Below are 22365 nucleotides of genomic sequence, written 5' to 3' on the forward strand. Positions count from 1 at the left end.
GGACTTCCTCTGACATAATTTTCATTTTAAATCTGAATTTGACAGCAGGATTTTTACCTTCCTAACCAAATATTACGGCTTAACTGCGTGACTTGTGTAAGCTTGCTACTTGAAGTGACTCACTTACGTAGATGAAGTTATTTTTAGGGAGATAATTTGCACTATTTAGAAGAGAAGCAAAAAGGGAGAGAGAGTTCTACTAAGAGCTAGATCTCTCATTATAGTTTACAGAGCTCATGAACCCAGCATCCAAGCAAAAGATGACTAAGCAAGGGGTCTATTGGTGCTTTCAGGAATTTACAGACGTGAGTCATCTGCTTATTTTCTGCAGACATATCACCAGGGTACTTTGTGAGTCAGCTGTTATTTAGAAATAGTACTTGTATTCCACATGAGTATGTTTTTGTAGTTCTTGGGTATGTAGCATGCCAAACCAAAGCAGGCTTTTGGAGTTTGCCTAGTTCAGGTCCTGATTTACAAAAGCAGTGCATTGTTTTTGAGCTGGGATGCATTTTTCGTGTCAAAATGTCGAGGTTGTCAGGGATGTAATTATGATAGCACCTCCCTTTGCCCCCTTACTTATCTCATAGAGGCAGATCAGATTTCATATATTGCACATTGCCTACACAATCAGGTAAGAAGAGGAATTTTTTTGATCAACTGCTGCAACAGTGCAGAATTTGACCTTTTACCTTTAAAGCACCTTGCTGGTATTGATTGCCAGTGATATTTGCTTATTTTTCATGTACAGTTGTTTTCATGTACTGAATGTTCTAGTGAGAAGAACTAGATTACAGACTGTGAAAGGAAGACAATGGTGATGTCTACTTTGCTCACAGGCTTGCTGAGATGTATAGGAACAAGAAATAAAGACATTAGATAACCACTCTCACTTGGGCTGCTGGCTGAGCTGCATCTCTCTAACCTGACCCTCCATCTTTGGGACTAATCCACTTTGCTTCCTAACCCCCTGGCCGAACCTCCATTCTTCCTTGGGACTGGGGTAAAGTTGAGAGGTGGTAGAGGGAAGGTGAAGGGGCGGTTGAGAGCCCCTCCTGGGGACTCAGGTTTCTGGGAGGGCTGTTGTGTTTCTGTATTCCCTTTTCCCTTGTCTATGTCTGTCTGTAATTGTATATACTGTAACTATCTGCTTGTATATTGTGCTAGCTGTAAATATAAGCTTCATTCATATTTCCAGAGCTGGCTGAGTCTAGTCTGGGTGATTTTCAAAGTGTGGGGGGGCAGGGAACACCCAAACCATCACAATAAAACATTTTGCCCCCTGTTAGTTTGCACTCAGGGTGGCTCTCTGGCTGAGCATCCAGTGCAGCGGAACTGAGTTCTTGCCTTCCCTTCCTACTGTTGAAATAATAGCTGGCTACCTTGAGATATGTATAACACTTCACAACTCAAGGCTATTTCCTGTTTACTGGTCTTTTAGGTGTGGTTGTGTTCCAGAATTAGGGACAGGGTTGGTGTTTTTTCTTGTTTATTTTGCTTGGTCTGGACTCAACTCACACCTTGTATTAAGGAAACACATGGGTCAGAAAAAGAGGAGTTTGGTGGCTTTAGCTGGCAAGTAGTGTTTGAAATCAGAGGTAGGTCAAACTTTTCAGAGTACTGCTTGCAGTTTAGGGTGATACTGATTTAACACTTCACAGCACAAATCATTTCTGAAAATTCCTTTGCAGGTTTGGCTTAATAAAAGAAGAAAATGTTTGGTGCTACTGGTGCTGGAAGAGTATTTTTATCAAAGAAAGACTTACTGTAATGAATGGAAGTGTGCCTGTACTGACAACAATGTCTTGGTTATCCATTTAAACAGCATTTCTAGTCCTAGATACTTTCTCTTAAGTGCAAGCCTTTAGTTTTAAGTAACAGGAAGAAAACGGCTGCTCCTTGCCCCCCCTGTTACAGAAAGAAGTGTTCAATGGAAAATTAAGGAAAGTTAGAAATTCCCAAGTAAAAAGTTAAGGGCCAAACTATTGCTCAAGTGCCTTGCTAAAGCTTGTTATTGCTTTCACACCGTGTTAAAATACACAAGCATACAGAGTAGCTTTCCTTCAAGGAGCTGGTACTTCAGAAGAAAAAGAGATGCACTAGAGAGGCAGAGCTTAAGCACTCTGAGCTAAAGAAGTGTATTTATAACATCCATGGTGCCATCCTTCAGAGGCTGTGGCATGCATGTGATGTCTGCAACCTGCTTGCTGATCAACGGCCTAGATACACCAATGTTTTTTCAAGGTTGTTATTTAATAATCACATTATAAAGAGGAATTTGACAGGGCAATCTTTGAATCTAACCTTTGTTACAGCCCTCAAATTAGCAGAACTCTGCCCATGTCATTACTGCTTAAGTATCTGGTGGAAGCTGCTCTAGGAGCTGAGTCACCAGGACTCTGGGAGTTATCACGTGTAGCTCAGACACTGGGTCCTGAGCTGAGCAAATGATGTTGTCCACAATGATTTGCTGTACTTTGTGTCTGTGGCTGGAGTAGCACACTTTGTTTCATGCAACTCGCAGCTACAGGTTTACTCATACTGCTTGGAGTGCAGTTTAGATAAAAGGGAGCATGGTGTGGCTGATGCACATTCAGACAGGATCAGAAAAACTGAAAAATTAGGGGACTAGCAGGGTGATAGCATAAGATTTGGAAAGACAAAAGCTATCTTACGCTGCTGTCTCTCAGTCTGTGAGCAGAGATTTCAAAGGCAGTGCTGGAACCTCAGTTCCATGATGTGTTTAAAAGCAGTAAAGTGCATTACCAAGTGCACTGAAGGGGAGATCCTGTTCTGCCTGGATTTGGGTGTAGTCCTGTGATCTTCCTTTAGCTTTCTTATAACTGCTGATTTTGCCACCTGCTTTAATTCCTACTTCAGCTATATGACCTGGTACTAACAAAGAGGGTCCAATTGAAGCAGTGAAGGCTGAGAGCAGCCTTGGCAGTAGCAGTCATGAAATGGTGTTCAGGATCTCATGTGGTAAGAACAGAATACCAGTTATAGACAGAAGTAGACAAGGGAAAAGGGAATACAGAAACACAACAGCCCTCCCAGAAACCTGAGTCCCCAGGAGGGGCTCCTAACCACCCTTCCACCTTCTCCCACCCCTCTCAACCTTACCCCAGTCCCAGAATGGAGGTTCAGGCAGGGGGTTAGGGAGCAAAGTGGATTAGTCAGAGAAATGGAGGGTGAGGTTAGAGAGAGATGCAGCTCGGAGCTCCCCAGCAGGAGTAGTTGTGCCTTATCTATGTTTTGATTCTTAAACATCTCAGCAAGGCTATGAGTGAAGTAGACATGACCTTTGTTTCCCTTTCAGAGCCTGTAATCCAGTTCTTCTCAGCAAAACATTCTAGCTAGCTTCAAACTAGCACATTCTGATAATTTTCATGTTAGCTGAGCTAGTTAATACAAATAATTCCAGAATTTCATCATAATTCAATTTAACTACAGATTTCCAAAGCTTCTTGAGATCAAAAGTAGGCCAAGAAAACCTAAGCTATAGATCTGACAATGAATAAGTTAAGTTAAAAAAAGAAAAGTCTCTGACTATATTACTAACTGATTGTGGATGGACTTCTTGCTGACAGAGGACACGAACTGATAAACGTGAGCAACCTGTGCTGCCGAGTGTCCTTGAATAAGTCTCGGAGGCAGGAACTAAGGCGATGGAGCAAACCCCCACGTCCAGCTGCAAGGGGGCAGGGTCTGCTGGCCGCAGGAGGCTGATCCACAGTTGTTTAGATCACAGATCACAGAATGTCGGGGGGTTTGGAAGAGACCCAAAAGAGATCATCGAGTCCAGCCCCCCTGCCAGAGCAGGACCATGCAATCTAGCTCAGGTCACACAGCAACACATCCAGACAGGCCTTGAAAGTCTCCAGAGAAGCAGACTCCACAACCTCTCTGGGGAGCCTGTGCCAGTGCTCTGGGACCCTTACAGTAAAGAAGTTCCCCCTTGTGTTGAGGTGGAACCTCCTGTGCTGCAGCTTCCATCCAATTGCTCCATGACCCATCAGAGGCAGCAAGTGAGCAGAGCAGAGCCTCTTCCCCTCTCCTGATCCCCAGCCCTTGGATGCTCTATGAAATATTTAGAAACATTTATTAAATTCCTTCTCAATCTTCTCTTCTCCAAACTAAGCATCTCCAGATCCCTCAGCCTCTCCTCATCAGGCAGTGCTCTCCAGTCCCCTAATCATCCTCATAGCCCTCCACTGGACATTCTCCAGCAGATCGCTGTTCCTCTTGAACAAGTCCAACCCCCCTGCCAGAGCAAGGAAAGGGACAGCCTCAATCTCTGTCTCACGTGTAACCTTAAGCCTATCTGTGCCTTCCAAATGTACCAACCTTAGCTAAGCTAGCTGTGCACACCTCTTCCAAGTTATCATGTAAGTCCCATCACTGCAATAACGTGGAGCACGACTTTAACCGCACTGGTATGGCATTGTGACTCTGGCTGCCTTCCCACTGACAGCTCTTGTGGATTGTTTTATTGTTCTGCTCAATCTAGTGGATCATGAGACAGGGCTAAGGAAAGGGAACTAAAGGGTTCTGATTTTTATTTTTAGTGAGATATTAATGACTTTGCAGTGTTATTTTGGGATTTGTGGGTTTTTTTTGTCTAGCAGATGATAGCGAATTGAGATCGTTTCCAGCTCATGTGACTGAATCTTACTACACATCCTTTATCAAATGATTTAAGCACTTGAGGTCTCAGACAGCTGTGGAATGGAATACTGTGATGGTTTGGGTGTTCCCTGCCCCCCCACACTTTGGAAATCACCCAGACTAGACTCAGCCAGCTCTGGAAATTGAATGAAGCTTATATTTACAGCTAGCACAATATACAAGCAGATATTTACAGTATATACAGTTATAGACAGAAATAGACAAGGTAAAAGGGAATACAGAAACACAACAGCCCTCCCAGAAACCTGAGTCCCCAGGAGGGGCTCCCAACTGCCCCTTCACCTTCCCCCTACCCCTCTCAACCTCACCCCACTCCCAAGGAAGAATGGAGGTTCAGGCAGGGGGTTAGGAAGCAAAGTGACTTAGTCAGAGAAATGGAGGGTGAGGTTGGAGAAAGAGATGCAGCTCAGCCAGTTCCCCAGCAGGAGTAGTGCCTTATCTATGTTTTGATTCTTCTTCTTGTCTCTTTCTGCAAGACTATGAGCGAAGTAGACATCACCCTTGTTTCCCTTTCACAGCCTGTAATCCAGTTCTTCTCACCAAAACATTCTAGCTAGCTTCTTCTCACCAAAACATTCTAGCTAGCTTCTTCTCACCAAAACATTCTAGCTAGCTTCAAACTAGCACAAATACTAATGCTCTTGCTGCCTATGGGGACACTAAAACAAATGGACTAAAGCAGATAAAGATTCATTTCACTGTAAAGCAAAATGACTTATTTTTTGTATAACTAACGGTGTAAATGCCCTGACTAACATAGAACTGCACTGGCTAAACAGTTGGCTTTTAATTATGTACTTTACATAAACTATTGGATACAGCAAAGCATCTCATGCAGCTGTCCCAGTTTAGAAGGGACATTGAGATGCTTGAGCATGTCCAGAGAAGGGCGACGAGGCTGGGGAGAGGTCTTGAGCACAGCCCTACGAGGAGAGGCTGAGGGAGCTGGGATTGGTTAGCCTGGAGAAGAGGAGGCTCAGGGGTGACCTTATTGCTGTCTACAACTACCTGAGGGGTGGTTGTGGCCAGGAGGAGGTTGCTCTCTTCTCTCAGGTGGCCAGCACCAGAACAAGAGGACACAGCCTCAGGCTGTGCCAGGGGAAATTTAGGCTTGAGGTGAGGAGAAAGTTCTTCACTGAGAGAGTCATTGGACACTGGAATGGGCTGCCCGGGGAGGTGGTGGAGTCGCCGTCCCTGGGGCAGTTCAAGGCAAGATTGGACATGGCACTTGGTGCCATGGTCTAGCCTTGAGCTCTGTGGTAAAGGGTTGGACTTGATGATCTATGAGGTCTCTTCCAACCCTGATGATACTGTGATACTGTAATGCTGGAATCATTACGTGGAAGAATCATGTTTTGGAAGTAATCATCAATTTCTCCTTTTCTGTCCCTTCTCAACTAATAGTTAAGGAGTTATTTATGTTCAGGGGAAGAAAAAAAATGGTAAATGCAGTGGTGTATTTTTCTGATTATTTTTTTTCTCTCTTTTTCAGTTGACTTACCCCTGTACTTTCCTCGAGACCAACCGACCCTAACATTTCAGTCTGTCTACCACTTCACTAACAGTGGCCAACTGTACTCCCAGGCCCAGAAGAACTACCCTTACAGTCCCCGCTGGGATGGCAATGAAATGGCCAAGAGAGCTAAGTAAGTTGCATTGCTTTTTTTTTCCTACTAAATATTCCACTTGTCAGTACAAATTTCATGGGTTGCACTTCAAAGTGTCAGTGTTATAAAAGCTGAACCTGGTTTTGTTCTCATGTAATCCTGCCATTCCCATGCATGGGTATAGACAGGTGATTTATTAATCATGCTCATGGCATCTCAAAAGAAGATCAGTCTAGTTCTGCTAGATATTGTACAGATCCAGAGTGGTGGCAATCTCTGCTCCAAAGAGCTTCCAATCTAAGTAGACAAGATAGCCCCCAGCAGGAGTAATCTGCATGGCAGCAGTTCAGTCGAGGTAACTTCATGATTTTTATGTGGGTGTTGTGGGGACCCTGAAGGGAAGCATGTGAGATGGAGAGGGCAAGGAAGAAAAACCTGAAAGGTCCTGACTTAAACTGTAATAAATGACACAGAAGAACAGGAGGAGGCTTAGCAAACCACCAATCTCAAAAAAGCTGTCTGAAACTCTGTGTATCTTTTTCTTTGCTTCTTTTTCTGATGGCTAGAAACAGAAACTCTGACTCTTTTCTTCAGCAGTTTTTATGCAAGTCCTTGTTTTGGGCTGTGGGGGCACCTCTTCAGACCAAGTATCTCCATTTAGTTAAAGATGACAGGACAGCCTCTCCAGGGTTGCTCCCTGTCATAGAATCCTAGAATCAGTCAGGGTTGGAAGGGACCACAAGGATCATCTAGTTCCAACCCCCTGCCATGGGCAGGGACACCTCACACTAGATCAGGCTGTCCAGAACCTCATCCAGCCTGGCCTTAAACACCTCCAGGGATGGGGCTTCCACCACATCCCTGGGCAACCTGTTCCAGCGTCTTACCACCCTCATGGTGAAGAACTTCTTCCTAACATCCAGTCCAAAACTACCCATTTCTAGCTCTGCTCCTTTCCCCCTGGTCCTGTCGCTACCTGACACCCTAAAAAGTTCCTCCCCAGCATTCTCATAGGCCCCCTTAAGATACTGAAAGGCCACAGTAAGGTCACCTTGGAGCCTTCTGCTCTCCAGACTGAACAGCCCCAACTTCCTCAGTCTCTCCTCATAGCAGAGCAGCTCCAGCCCTCTGATTATCCTCGTGACCCTTCTCTGGACACCTTCCAACACATCCATATCCCTCTTGTAATAGGGGCTCCAGAACTGGATGCAGTACTCCAGGTGGGGTCTCACCAGTGAGGAGTAAGAGGGGGAGGATCACTTCCCTTGACCTGCTGGCCACACTCCTCCTGATGCAGCCCAGGCTCTGGTTGGCTTTCTGGGCTGCAAGAGCACACTGACAGCTCATATTGAGCTTCTCATCCACCAGCACCCCCAAGTCCCTCTCCTCATGTCTGCTCTCTAGCCAGTCACTGCCCAGCCTGCATTGGTGCTTAGGATTGCCTCGACTCAGATGCAGAACCTTGCACTCAGTTTTGTAGAACTTCATGAGGTTGGCTTGGGCACACGTCTCCAGCCTGTCAAGGTCCTTCTGGATGGATCCCTGCCCTCCAGCCTGTCAGCCACATTACACAGCTTGGTGTTGTCAGCAAATTTGCTGAGGGTGCTCTCAATGCCACTCTCCATGTCACCAACAAAGATGTTAAACAAGACTGGTCCCGAGACTGATCTCTGAGGGCCTCCACTTGTCACTGGCCTCCAGTGGGACATGGACACTGTCCTCCTACTTGCAAGACCAAGTTCTTGTGGGCAATGGTGCCCCTTTCATGTGCTAGGTATTATGTCTGTCCTTTAATGAAGTAAAACAGATTTTTACCTGAACGAAGTGATATTGGCAACAACCTTGCAGTATTTTGCTTTTGCTGAGTGTAGAAGTGTTGCAACAGCAGGGGGGGGCTCATTGCTGTCTACAGCTACCTGAGGGAGGCTGTAGCCAGGTGGGGGTTGGACTCTTCTGCCAGGCAACCAGCAAGAGAACAAGAGGACACAGTCTCAAGTTGTGCTGGGGGATGTTAGGAGGAAGTTGTTGGCAGAGAGAGTGATTGGCATTGGAATGGGCTGCCCAGGGAGGTGGTGGAGTCACCGTCCCTGGAGGTGTTCAAGCAAAGCCTGGATGAGGCACTTAGTGCCATGGTCTAGATGACTGGATAGGGCTGGGTTCTAGGTTGGACTGGCTGATCTTGGAGGTCTCTCCCAACCTGCTTGTTTCTATGCTTCTATGATTCTCTGATTTAAGTAGGCTGATTTTCAGTTGTTCAGCATGTAAAGGCATCAAACTGAATAAATACCAAGGCATATTGGGATGAATGTTTTGAATGACAATCTAGAGATTAAATTGAATTAGCAGAGCTGCATAAATAAGAGTCAAATGAAAATAGTTCAAGCTGAGTAAATCAAATGAATGCCATGGTCAGAGATTGATTGTAATTTGGAAATTGTGGAAGCAAACAACAATTGACTTAAGAGTTTGTAGAATTTGTACTGATTTAAGTTTTCATGGAGAACATCAAGTAACATTTGATATTGGATTTTGATGCATGGCAATAGAAATATTTTTTGCTAGTATTTGGGTTTATTCCTCTACTGTCTGGGAGAGCTATTTGATCAAATATGATTAATTTTTTTGTATACTTCTTTCTGTATTGGAATATTCTGAGTAGAATCATAGAATCAACCAGGTTTGGAAGAGACCTCCAAGATCATCCAGTCCAACCTAGCACCCAGCCCTATCCACTCAACCAGACCATGGCACCAAGTGCCTAATCCAGGCTTTTCTTGAAGACCCCCAGGGACGGTGCCTCCACCACCTCCCTGGGCAGCCCATTCCAATGCCAATCACTCTCTCTGTGAAGAACTTCTTCCTAATATCTAGCCTATACCTACCCTGGCACAACTTAAGACTGTGTCCCCTTGTTCTATTGCTGGTTACCTGGGAGAAGAGGCCACCCCCCACCTGGCTACAATGCCCTTTCAGGTAGTTGTAGACAGTAATAAGATCACCCCTGAGCCTCCTCTTCTTCAGGCTAAACAGGCCCAGCTCCCTCAGCCTCTCCTCATAGGATTTGTGCTCCAGGCCCCTCACCAGCTTTGTTGCCCTTCTCTGGACATGTTCCAGCACCTCAACATCCTTCTTGAATTGAGGAGCCCAGAACTGGACACAGTACTCAAGCTGTGGTCTGACCAGTGCTGAGTACAGGGGCAGAATAACCTCCCTTGTCCTACTGGCCACACTGTTCCTGATCCAGGCCAGGATGCCATTGGCTCTCTTGGCCACCTGGGCACACTGCTGGCTCATCTTCAGCTTACTGTCTATCAGTACCCCCAGGTCCCTTTCCTCCTGACTGCTCTCCAGCCACTCAGTCCCCAGCCTATAGCACTGCTTGGGGTTGTTGTGGCCAAAGTGCAGAACCCTGTGCAGTAGTTTGTTGAAAAAAGAAACTTTAACAAACTACAAAATGCATTTCTTTTGGTGCTGTGAGCTTACAAGTATCTATGTTCATTTCTGAGTGGGTGTATACAGATGGACTTCTCTGCCTCACACTTGTAGTTTAGAAGTATTATAGCAATATTTTTTTCGGAGGCACTAAATATGTATGCTAGCTATCACATCTATGGTTTGTGAGATTATTCCTTCCCGTGTTTGAGCCTTTGCATTTAAGTTTTGCACTGGATACATAATATGAGAAAGATGATGAGAAGCGGGGGAAGGCAGCATGCTGCAGTCTCTGAAATAACTATCATTAAGCTAAAAAGAGACAGAGAACTGCTCTAGTTAAAAGTGCTTTGCTTGCAGGAACAAATAGTGATTCCTAAGTGCCATAAATAAGTCTGTGTCAATAGAAGTATGATGGTATGATACGCGGTAGCTTATTTAAAGAAGGAGTTGCAACACAATTGAGCACCTTATGTAAACAGTGCTTAAAATATTTGCTGGGGCTTCTTAGAATAGGTTAGTGTGTTTCAGCAAAACTAAATCACTTTTCAGGCTGCTTTATTTTTGCTGTAGCCATGTTATGGGCCAAGTATATGGGAACACACAGTCTGATGTGAATAAAATTCTGAACAAGGGTCTGCCTGAGTTTTAGATAAGATAATTCTCATTAAGGCTGTAGATAAAGCAGAAGAAGTAACACTTCCATTTCCTGTAACGTTACTGCTGAAAGACTCATAGAATCAACCAGGTTGGAGCCAGGACTATAGAGCATTATGTAAGCTGGCAATTGATGTTTATTTTAGAGAAGAAGCCTAAGCAAGGTCATCACTACGTAGAAGATGGTAACTTTGGTTCCAAGAATCATAGAATCAACCAGGTTGGGAGAGACCTCCAAGATCATCCAGTCCAACCTAGCACCCAGCCCTAGCCACTCAACTACACCATGGTACTAAGTGCCTCATCCAGGCTTTGCTTGAACACCTCCAGGGATGGTGACTCCACCACCTCCCTGGGCAGCCCATTCCAATGCCAATCACTCTCTCTGCCAACAACTTCCTCCTAACATCCAGCCTATACCTCCCCCAGCACAACTTCAGACTGTGTCCCCTTGTTCTGGTGCTGGTTGCCTGGGAGAAGAGACCAACCTCCACCTGGCTACAGTGTCCCTTCAGGTAGTTGTAGACAGCAATGAGGTCAGCCCTGAGCCTCCTCTTCTCCAGGCTCAGTGACATCAAATCGAATATAGCCAAGGATAAAATCCCCCCAACTCCAAAAAATGGATGTAAGTTTAACTTTGATCTTCTTCAAAATTAGATTAAACAGAAGGTAACTGATTTGTGCCTTGATGCAATTATAAACAAGAAAACAGAAAATAGGCCACACAGTAGCCCCCACTAAGTAAAATAACTTCATTAGCTTCATTCTGGTTCCCAGAGTTAATTAATAATCACTCAAAATCAATTTGCCCCATGATGGGGTGCCAAAATAAAAAGATGTAGTGGTTTGAGTGTTCCCTGCCCCCCACACTTCAGAAATTACCCAGACTAGACTCAGCCAGCTCTGGAAATATGAATGAATCTTATATTTACAGCTAGCACAATACACAAGCAGATATTTACAGTATATACAGTTATAGACAGAAATAGACAAGGTAAAAGGGAATACAGAAACACAACAGCCCTCCCAGAAATCTGAGTCCCCAGGAGGGGCTCTCAACCCCTCCTTCACCTTCCCCCTACCCCTCTCAACCTTACCCCAGTCCCAAGGAAGAATGGAGGTTCGGCCAGGGGATTAGGAAGCAAAGTGGATTAGCCCAAAGATGGAGAGTGAGGTTAGAGAGATGCAGCTCAGCCAGCAGCCCAAGTGAGAGACTCTCTTTTCTATGTTTTGCTTTTATTCTTATACATCTCAGCAAGCCTATGAGTGAAGCAGACATCACCATTGTTTTCCTTTCACAGCCTGTAATCTACTTCTTCTCACCAGAGCATTCTAGCCTGCTTCAAACTAGCACAGAGGTAGACACATAGGAAAATATTCTCATTAAATATGGTGGTTCAAGCACTGTGTCAAAACCACCACAAAGACAGAAAAGAAGGCTACACAATTTAGGCTGTAGCAGCAGTGCAGTTCTACTCAAGTGAAGTAAATTTGTCTCTGGATAAGTCAGAGACAGCTTGTTTGTCTGCCAGATTTTGCTTATGTGTAGTCTTTTTCCCTCTTGGCCAAATGGTCTCCTAAGTGCTTGGCATCCTTTGAGACAAAGCAGTTCTGTTTGTCTTTCTGGCCCTGCTGTTGTAGGGCTGCAGGATCCACCGCTTGACGTTCTGGTATCTCAAATAATTCTCTGCCCTTGCTGTCAGCCACTTGAGGGGTCAGTTTACACTGTCATCCTCGCTGTAGTTTAAACCATCATCAAGGGTGGCTTTTGCTCTCCTACCAAGTTCATTAGCTGTCCTGTCCCATAGTGAATGAAGTGTCCGTACTGCGCTGCTTTGTAGGTCGTGGAAGCACTGCGAAGTTTGAAACACCATCAGATTTCTTCATCTTTAATTCTGGCAAGCCCAGCCTCTGTTTTCTGCAACTGAACACAGCCTGCTTATTCCTGAGCTTATTCATACCAAAAGGACTTTGATTCTGTGCCCAGTCTTCTCCCAGGGTTGGATTTTTGTTTTGGTTTATTCTTCTACCAGGTGAGCCCATCCAGTTCCTTGCACTCAAGGACTAAACTTGAAAGTCTCGGTACCCTTGCTTATCTTTGTTGCCCCCAGCATCTCTTTTGAAGTTAGGAAATAATCCTTTGCTGTAGCCTTGAGACAATCAATAATAGTTTATAAGCAAGGCTAAAATCATAGAATGTTAGGGACGGGAAGGACCTCGAAAGATCATCTGGTCCAGCCCCTCTGCCAGAGCGGGATCACCTAGAGCAGATCACACAGGAGCACATCCAGACGGTTCTTTGTTTTGTCTGCATTACTTCCCTAAATTACATACATATAGAAGTAGATTGCATGCATTCACACTGTGACACATAGCACCTAAATCTAAAAGGCAAATTCTCAGATCAGAGGATCAGTTTAGCAGGGTCTTCTTCATTCACAGAGAAAAACTGCCTGTGTTCCTGCTGAAGTGATTGGACCAACTTATGTCAAATTATGATAAAAGCTCATGAAATGGAGTTTCTCACTGTCCTCTTAAGCATTGTTTTAAGAACACCTGGTGCCTTTGAGGCCCACTGACTTAGATTCCTCACTGAGAGATTATCTGCATCTGGTAACTGAAGCTTGCTGTTGTCTTAGCCCAGGGATTGCCCTCTGGCTTGATTTAATTGTAAGGGACAAATCAATTAAATGTGATTCTAGATGCCTGCAGATCGCTTGTTTCCCAGTTGCTTGTTTCTCAACTAAACACAACATTTTAACCCCTTCCTCCAGTTAGAAACAGCATTTTCTTACCACTTGCCAAGATGCTGTTTCCTGTCAGTTCACTTCTCAGCTCTGCCTCTCTTAAGTCATTTATTTATGTGTCTGTGGCCTCCTGCGTAAGCAGCTTCTCCAGAAGATTTGGTCCTAAAATACAATAGTGAGCCTAAGAAAATACAGTCACTGATGGAAGCTTTAGCAGCCTTGTTTGTGGTGTACGTGTGAAGTAAAACATCTCTGTGTGGTTTCCATGGGAAAGCTCTCTTGTTTTTCACTTAAAGAGGCATTCAAGTGTACATAAATGGAGTCTTTAAAGAACATGCAGACTCTGTGCCTGGGATTTTATGAAGGACTACTCTAAATAAAGCTTGTTTGTTTATACAAATAAAATTCAGCTCTTAAATGCACTCTGGTCCAATTTCTGTTTGACCCAGTGCTGCTCTGCATACTTAGGTTATACTTCAGGGAGGGCAAGTCAGGAGTCAGTTTACTCTGCTATCCTACATAAATCCACCTACTCATCATTAAAAATAGCAGGAAGATGGAAAACTGGTGTCACAATGAGAAGTTATTCTGAGGGTTTGTATTCTCTTTTTTCAAGGTGTCTGATAAAACTGTTTTCTGAGTGATCACCTGGTCCCTGGCCATTCAGCAGGGTTTGCTGAATGTGCTGTTAATTTTACATGTCCCTCAGGGCTCTATGTAAGAATGAAAGCTTAAAAGGGCTCAAGAGCTCATAACTGTGTATTGGCTGTTGCTCTGCCATAAGGTCAAGTGCAGCTGAAAATTACATGTAGATGCATTTTTTATGAGCTCCTTATGCATCACCTGCATAGCTGCAGCTACAACTCATGCCCAGTGCAAGTGTGCCAGCATGGTAAAGTGTCAGGCTGGTGCACTGGACCATACCATTTTCAGCCTCATGGATTCCTTTTCCTTGAATATCATCAAATTAGATGCTGTGTGTCATGTGGAGATGCTAGTTGTTGTTTGACTGAAATGGTTGAGTTAAACTTTTATGTTCCCTGGCAAGGAGAGGAAATGCCATTTTTGACCAAAGAAAAGGATATTGACAGGGAAAGAGGACAACTTTGTTGCTCTTTAGGCAAACTCAATTGCAATGTATCAAAACCTTTCTATTTGTAGTCAGTAAACTTGTAGTGTCCTAAATTTTTAACTCAGGATTCTTTCCCATTTCAGGCAGCATATTTATTTTATGCATTTTGTGTTCTTTTAAAGTACCAAATTTCTTAGTTGCTGTGAAACTTCTGGTTTCCACCTATGCTACCTTGAATCTGACTATGAGGAAGTTCTTCACAGAGAGAGTGATTGGCATGGGAATGGGCTGCCCAGGAAGGTGATGGAGTCACCATCCCTGGAGGTGTTCAGGAAAAGACTGGATGAGGCACTTAGTGCCATGGTCTAGTTGACTGGCTAGGGCTGGGTGCTAGGTTGGACTGGATGATCTTGGAGGTCTCTTCCAACCTGCTTGATTCTATGAAGTTTACATGTAAACATTGCACTTCTGTGATTTTCTGTCCTCGATAGGAGCAATTAAGGCAACAAACATTTTTTTTATATAATTCAAGTTGTGTTTTAGTATTTTTTTCCTGCTAATTCATAGAAGCAGCAAATCGGGTTTGCATTTATTATGTGATTTTCATGCACATTAGGCATCTTTGAAGGGTAGATTTCACTGACTGACTTGTTTGCACTTACAAACCATTTAGAATCATAGAATCAACCAGGTTGGAAAAGACCTCCAAGATCATCCAGTCCAACCTAGCACCCAGCCCTAGCCACTCATCTAGACTATGGCACTAAATGCCTACTCTATGTGGCTCTGTTATACATTACCTTGAACTTAAAAAAAAAAAATCACAGAAAAAAAGACAGTAAAAAGCAGAAAACAGGGAGATAATCCATCTCTAGGTGTGGAAAAGCTCAGAGAATTCTTTCTGGAGAAGAGCAGCAGGATAGATGCAAACTAAGGGGTGAGGTGTTGTGCTGGATTGTTTCTTTAGCTCTAATTTTTGGTAGCCTGACATCAGAAACTGAACAAAAGTGATTTCCTTGCATGAAATCGAGTAAGGCTGACATTTTCTTGCTGCCAGTGGGCTCTTTTTCAGAACACAAAGGAGCCAACACATTGTGACAGCCGTAGCAAGAAGAGATATGGCCACCCAATCATGTGAAGCTTCCAAAGAAGTCAATTTAATTTTATGGACCATTAAATCAAAACTCTGAATTTTCTGCAGGAGTGTCAGCTGGTTGGAATTGTATGTACAAAGTAGAAAGGCAAATGGAAAAACACACATTCTGTTAAAATATTTAGTTCATAGAATCATAGAATCAACCAGGTTGGAAGAGTCCTCTAACATCATCCAGTCCAACCTAGCACCCAGCCCTAGCCAGTCAACTAGACCATGGCACCAAGTGCCTCATCCAGGCTTTTCTCCACCACCTCCCTAGGCAGCCCATTCCAATGCCTGTCACTCTGGCAACAACTTCCTCCTAACATCCAGCCTAGACTTCCCCTGGCACAACTTCAGACTGTGTCCCCTTGTTCTGTTGCTGATTGTCTGGGAGAAGAGACCAACCCCACCTGGCTACAGCCTCCCTTCAGGTAGTTGTAGACAGCAATGAGGTCCCCCCTGAGCCTCCTCTTCTGCAGGCTAAACACCCCCAGCTTGTATATTGTGATTTGATATTCATAGAATATTCATAGAATCAACCAGGTTGGAGGAGACCTCCAAGATCATCCAGTCCAACCTAGCACCCAGCCCTAGCCACTCATCTAGACCATGGCACTAAGTGTCTCATCCAGGCTTTTCTTCAACACCTCCAGGGACAGTGTTGTTGCATCTGTCCTTGTAGCATGTTCTACAGCTGATTTACCAGACAACTCTGGTAACAGAGTTATTTTGATTGGAACAGATAGAAGACAAAATAGATAAAGCTTTTAATTACAATTTTCCTAGGATATTGTTTTCTTTCTACTTTGTGTCTCTGCATACAGCACAGACCACAGTGCATGCACATCATAGTTGCACTTCTTGGGTCATATTTTTCGTGTACTTTTCTTTAAATGTCTCCTTGGATAATTAAGTCTGACTCTTAAGTTATGGTATGTTAGATTCTGACAGGTGCCTGCCAGGGATCTTCAGTGCTGTCATGCATTATGTGGATTCCAGCCAAGACAGAAGGGCCTGGGTATTTGTTTCTGGTCACTTCTCATTAAGGCTTTGACTGTGGGAAAAGAAAAACAACTATTTAAAGATGCAGAATATAGATGCTATAGCAAGTGTATAGAAATCAAATCTGTTAAGTAACTGCTTTTTGTGGGGGGTTATGTAGATGTTAGGTATATGTATGTGAAGTGTACTTATGTGTTTTGATATCTAGTACATTTTCTGCAAAGAAGGATTCTCTCAGGTTGATGAAGGAGATTAGAGGAGTTGGCTTAGTAGAAGCAGAATATAATAGCACTTCTCTGGAAGATAGCTGCTTTATAGGAGTTAATGTAGGTGGTTCTTAGATAACATGGGTTAGGTGTTGTTCTAGAAACACTGTGATGAACTGTCTGATTTGGCTTCATTAGAGGACTCCATTATACATTTATCAAAGCTGCTAGATCTGCAGGGAATTGTGATTAGGAACTGGTGTAAAAAAAATCCTCTCCTGCTTGATTAGGAAAGGGTAGAGAGAAGTACATGAATCACAAAATGTTAGGGGATGGGAAGCATCTCTGGGGATCATCTAGCCAACCCCAATCCTAAAGCAGGTTCATCTCAGACAGGCTGCACAACAGTACATCCAGGCGTGTTTTGAAAGTCTCCAGAGAAGATTCCACAGCCTCTCTGGACAGCCTGCTTCAGTGCCCTGACCATATAGAAGCTTCTTCTTATGTTAAGTCTTGAGTTTGTAAGGAGCTGAGATTTAATACCCCAGATAAATGCTGCTACTTGGTCAGTACAAGAGAAACAGTAGAAGTCATAGATGGTCTTATCCTTTGGGTAATATATGTAACTGCTCTGTTGAACACAAAGAAAGGTCACACAAGGTCAAACTGAACATTCACTTAACCCCCAGTCTCACATCTCTCCTTAGGCAGTAACTGAAGCCTGTGGAAGAGCACAGCAGAGCATGTAGTTGTATTTTCCTGGCATGTTGCACCATCTTCAACAATTTCTGTATCTGTAATTGGTTACATTTTCTGTTCAGTAACCCTACTTAGATTTCCTTCTTTTTCATTACTTTTTTGGAACCTGAATTATGACATCACAAAGTTGTGTGACAAGGGATTGTACAGATAACATCTGAAGAAGCAGCTTGGCCAGTTTTTGCATTGCTACCTCCTGTTAGCTCCAGTTGCTACTCCCTAGCTCTTGTGTGAAGAGATAGTAAATTAATCTACTGATCCCCTCCATAACCTTTATCATTTTATGAACCTCTTCATGTCTCTTTAGCTCTGCTCACTCCTTCCATCTACCCTTTCATCAACACTACCATCATCCTTTCCATGTTTCTGATTGTCCTTGTCCTGGTTCTTTACCCCTTTACTATTTCTCTCCTGTTCTTTCTGAGCCAGGGAACTGCATGTTACCCTTTCATTCACCATGTGTTTATATGATGGCACAGTAAGACACTTCATTCAGGTTCTAGTATCCCATCTGGTTTTCTGTATACAACTGAAAGTTACACTGACATTTTAATGTCATTTTAATATCATTAATATCAATTTAATGTTAATATAATTAATAGCAATTTAATATTAACATCATTGATATCAGTTTAATATTAATATCCTTTTAATGTCCTTGCTATCTTACTTTCAGAGACCGTGGGGTTTGTGTATGCAAAACTTGTCTTTTTCCTCACATAGTTCTCCTTCATGTTTGTCAATACTGACTTTTCACCTGGTATTTTATCTCCCACTCTCCCAGTGCTGTAAGAGCCATCTGCAGTTTGTCATAGTTGTGCCTCTTTTTTCTTTCTCTGACTAGCATTAGCAAACTTTGCTGTTGGTTTTTTCCTCACTTTCACCAATCATGTAGGAATATGTTGAACAGCAAAGGTCAAAACACCCATTTCTGTGAAATTCTCAGGTGACTTCACCTTAATAGTACTCATCATTCATTCCTATCTTTTTTTTCCTTATCTTGACCTGCTGTTTATGCACTCATGGATCTCTTCTGCTGTGGTAATTCCGTTTTGTAAAAGCCTTTGTAAAACTTTCCAAAATGCCTGTTGATCTGGAACACAAACCCTATGAGGACAGGCTGAGGGAGCTGGGGCTGTTTAGCCGGGAGAAGAGGAGGCTCAGGGATGACCTCATTGCTGTCTACAACTACCTGAAGGGAGGTTGTAGACAGGTGGGGGTTGGTCTCTTCTCCCAGGGAACCAGCAACAGAACAAGGGGACACAGTCTCAAGTTGTGTTGGGGGAAGTCTAGGCTGGATGTTAGGAGGAAGTTGTTGGCAGAGAGAGTGATTGGCATTGGAATGGGCTGCCCAGGGAGGTGGTGGAGTCACCATCCCTGGAGGTGTTCAAGCAAAGCCTGGATGAGGCACTTAGTACCATGGTGCAGTTGAGTGGCTAGGGCTGGGTGCTAGGTTGGACTGGATGATCTTGGAGGTCTCTCTTCCAACCTGCTTGATGCTATGATTCTGTGATCAGCGAGTGTCACTTCAGCCTTTTCTTGTCCACATGGTACCTTAAGAAAACAAGAGATTTGTAAAGCCTAGGTTTGAGTCCTACCCAGTGTATTTTATTTACTCAAGTCCTCTACTTCTGGACTTTTTACAAGTGTATGGATTCTTATACCAGTAATTCATGAGGGACAGACATGAGATTTGCTGGTCCACAGTTCCCTCTATCCTTCCAGAGGATTTATAAGTGGCATCACACTGTTGTAAGCTGGATGTTACAAGCTATTGAAGAGTTGAACTTAATCACACCTAAGTTTCTCTAGAACTCAGTTGTGAATATCATCTGGGGCTGCTGATTTTCTTGTGTATGTTTTGATTTCTTCATCACCTTTTGGCCTGACATTCCTGCCCGAGTCAGCTCTTTCACTACATCCCTTGGTAAAGGGTTCTTTCTGGTGTGGCAGCCTCTTTGAGCACCTCCGTGGTGAACTCGAATGCAGAAATAATCTCTTTTAGTCTTTGTTGACTTTATTTCTTTGGAGCATTCTTGTTACTTTTTGACCTCCTTTAATGCTGTTTGGGAAGTTTTTATCTGGACAGCCATAGTTAATTTGTTCCTAAAATTCATTCTTGGTCTTCGTTGCTCTGCTTTTACCTGTAAGTCTCTGTCTGGTTTTCCTGTTTGGAGAGGTCTCTGACCTTTTAAGAGTTGTTCTCTTCCTTCTAGTAGCAAACCTATATCTTTTTAAAGATAAATTAATTCTTTAATATGCTTTATATAATCACAGACGTGTAGTGTCTCATCCTTTTCCTTCTGACTGGTTTGTCCCAATGAATAGCCAAGGAGGTGTCTTTTATGTTTTGGTATGTTGCCTTCGGCCCCTGTTGATAAGCGATCTGGCAAAGCAAAGTGGATGGCATGATGAAATCAGTACTTTCACCTGCAAGCAAACTTTGTTTTCAGGGATGATGATTGTCAGACTCATTATGGATGCATCTGTGGTGTAACCCTTCATTTCCACCTCTGAAATATAATTAAAGGATTCAATCATCTCTTAAAGATCATTAAAATTCTGTTGTTCCTTTTGCGCTCTCCTCTCTTCTTGAATCTCTGAGCTTGGCTCTCCCCACAGGCCTCACTCATGAATGTGATTTTGTGTTTTCTCTTACTTAGTACATTGTCCTTATTTCCCCTCTCCTTATTTCGTTGCATTCTTCAGCCTCCTTTTTATACTTACAGGAGGTTCCTAGTTGCATATTGTATTGCATGGTATTTCCTTTCTCCTTTAAATCTACTAAATAATTTGCCAAATGACTGCTCTCCAGCAGCAGGGTTCAGCATGCACATATGTAGCCTAGATAGCAGGAAATAATAAGTGGTTCGATTCAACAATATCTCTTTAAGAAGCTAACCTTCACCTGGAGTGGAAAAATATGGCTATAGCACTTCAGCAAATAGGAAAAAAAGAGCAAGTTTGTCACACTGTGGCATTTAGGACTGGAAATTTCCTGTGAATTAGCACTGTGTTTAAAAAGACTGTATGAAGATTGAATTTTTCCATGATGGCCTTGGAATATCATTCTCATGATCCACTGGTAAGGAAGTGGAGTGACCGTGCTGTGACAGATATTCCAGTGTCCCCTTTGCACCCTCTACCCCACCACTGAGTAATCTCTGAGGGGAAAATGTAAGTTAAGAAAGCAGAAGCAAAATTTGCTATGAACTAAGACCACAAGCCTTCATCTGACTGAAGCAAGTCTATTTATGTACATTGTGGAGAAGGTGAAGGAAGTGAAGTCTTTATCTCTTGAAGTGGCAAGCAGAAGGCATTGATGAAACTGTTTCAAAATGAGAGGTTTGTTCTGCAGTGTATGCTTTGGGACAATTAGAGCTACTGTGTCTGTGCAATACACCTTTACAACTTCCCAAATACCTGCATCAGAGACCTGAGGCAGAAGAAATCCTAGATGATTCCAAGAAGTTGCTTGCATAGTTATTTGCTTTGGTCTCTATGCGCTAATTATGTCCAGTAGCTGTAATTTTTGTCTGTAACTGTCAGTAAAGATCCATGCATTTGGGAGCACATAGCCTGGAGAAGAGGAGGCTCAGGGGGGACCTCATTGCTGTCTACAGCTACCTGAAGGGAGGCTGTAGCCAGGTGGGGGGTGGCCTCTTCTGCCAGGCAACCAGCAACAGAACAAGGGGACACAGTCTCAAGTTGTGCTGGGGGAGGTCTAGGCTGGATGTTAGGAGGAAGTTGTTGGCAGAGAGAGTGATTGGCATTGGAATGGGCTGCCCAGGGAAGTGGTGGAGTCACTGTCCCTGGAGGTGTTGAAGCAAAGCCTGGATGAGGCACTTAGTACCATGGTGTAGTTGACTGGCTAGGGCTGGGTGCTAGGTTGGACTGGATGATCTTGGAGGTCTTTCCCAACCTGGTTGATTCTATGATTCCTGGAACCAAAGTTACCATCTTCTACGTAGTGATGACCTTGCTTAGGCTTCTTCTCTAAAATAAACATCAATTGCCAGCTCACATAATGCTCTATAGTCCTGGCTCCACAGCAGTTATATTTATGGTTAGCTCATGATTTGAACAGATTGTCAAGATCTATTTTGCTTTATGGTAAGTTGGACAGCAGTCATCTTCATCTTTGTGTTAGATTCTTGACTTTATGTAGAAAACCAGTTGATGTCCTAAGTTTTATGGAACAGGCACACAAATTAACCAAATGAAAATGGAGTTTTTATTTCTGTTTGCTTTGTGAGAGTCAGTGCCATGCTTTAGTTAATTAGAAGGGTTAGGTGGTAGGTTGGACTCCATGATCCTAGAGGTCTTTTCCAACCTAGTTCATGCTGTGATTCTGTGTGGAGCAAAATCCCCCTGTTATTTCTTCAGTCAAAAAAAAATTAAAACATGCCTAAACATAAACATTTTTGTATTTTTCTGCATGACTTGAGTCAGAAATGATAATAATTCCAACAAGAGCTTTGGAAGGAAAAAGGCATTGTTAGCAAAATACAGAAAACAGCTTTTGGACTTGAGTGAGTTTTGATGTTTAAGCTTCACATGTGTGCCTAGTTTCAGTAGTTCTCCTACTTCTATTTCCTGTTGTGGTTTTGGTAGCACACTTTGTTTTGTTTGTATTTCTGGAGATTATTTTCTGTCTTGTAATATAATTGAATTGAAGGCAACAATATTTCTTAAAATCTTGAATTTTGATGGCTACTCACTACAGAATTCCAGTTCTCCTGATGCTTGGTTACTGTCCTGTCCAACATCCTAGACGTGCAGTCAGTGCCTTGTGTAGACTGACAGGTAAACTTTTTGTAGGTAAATCACAGCAAAAAGACACAGAGAGATAGAAATATGAGAAGAGAGATTATGTAATGGATTTGTTTGGCACCTGGAGGAAAAAAAAAGGCCAGCAGCATAATGGCATTGTGCACTGAGTGCTTTGTACATTGGTGTGTTTAGCCAGTTACAGTAGCAGTAATTTAAGAACTATTGTCTTGCTGTTGTGTAAACACTTCAGATGTTTGCTTGGCATTGCCAATTTAGGAGATAC

The 22365-nt window shown here is 43.2% G+C and overlaps 1 protein-coding gene across 3 annotated transcripts in view; it reads left to right on the plus strand.

The window, feature by feature from the left end:
- The window catches only part of BABAM2 (BRISC and BRCA1 A complex member 2), a 185843-nt gene that overhangs the window by 150990 nt on the left and 12488 nt on the right, over positions 1-22365 (plus strand). For all 3 annotated transcript variants that reach the window (XM_064158350.1, XM_064158349.1, XM_064158348.1), the window contains one exon: positions 6182-6335. In XM_064158350.1, the coding sequence (XP_064014420.1) occupies positions 6182-6335 (154 nt within the window). The remainder of the gene's footprint in view (positions 1-6181; positions 6336-22365) is intronic.

This window comes from Pogoniulus pusillus, chromosome 18, assembly GCF_015220805.1.
Source record: "Pogoniulus pusillus isolate bPogPus1 chromosome 18, bPogPus1.pri, whole genome shotgun sequence".
Taxonomy (NCBI): Eukaryota; Metazoa; Chordata; class Aves; order Piciformes; family Lybiidae; genus Pogoniulus; species Pogoniulus pusillus.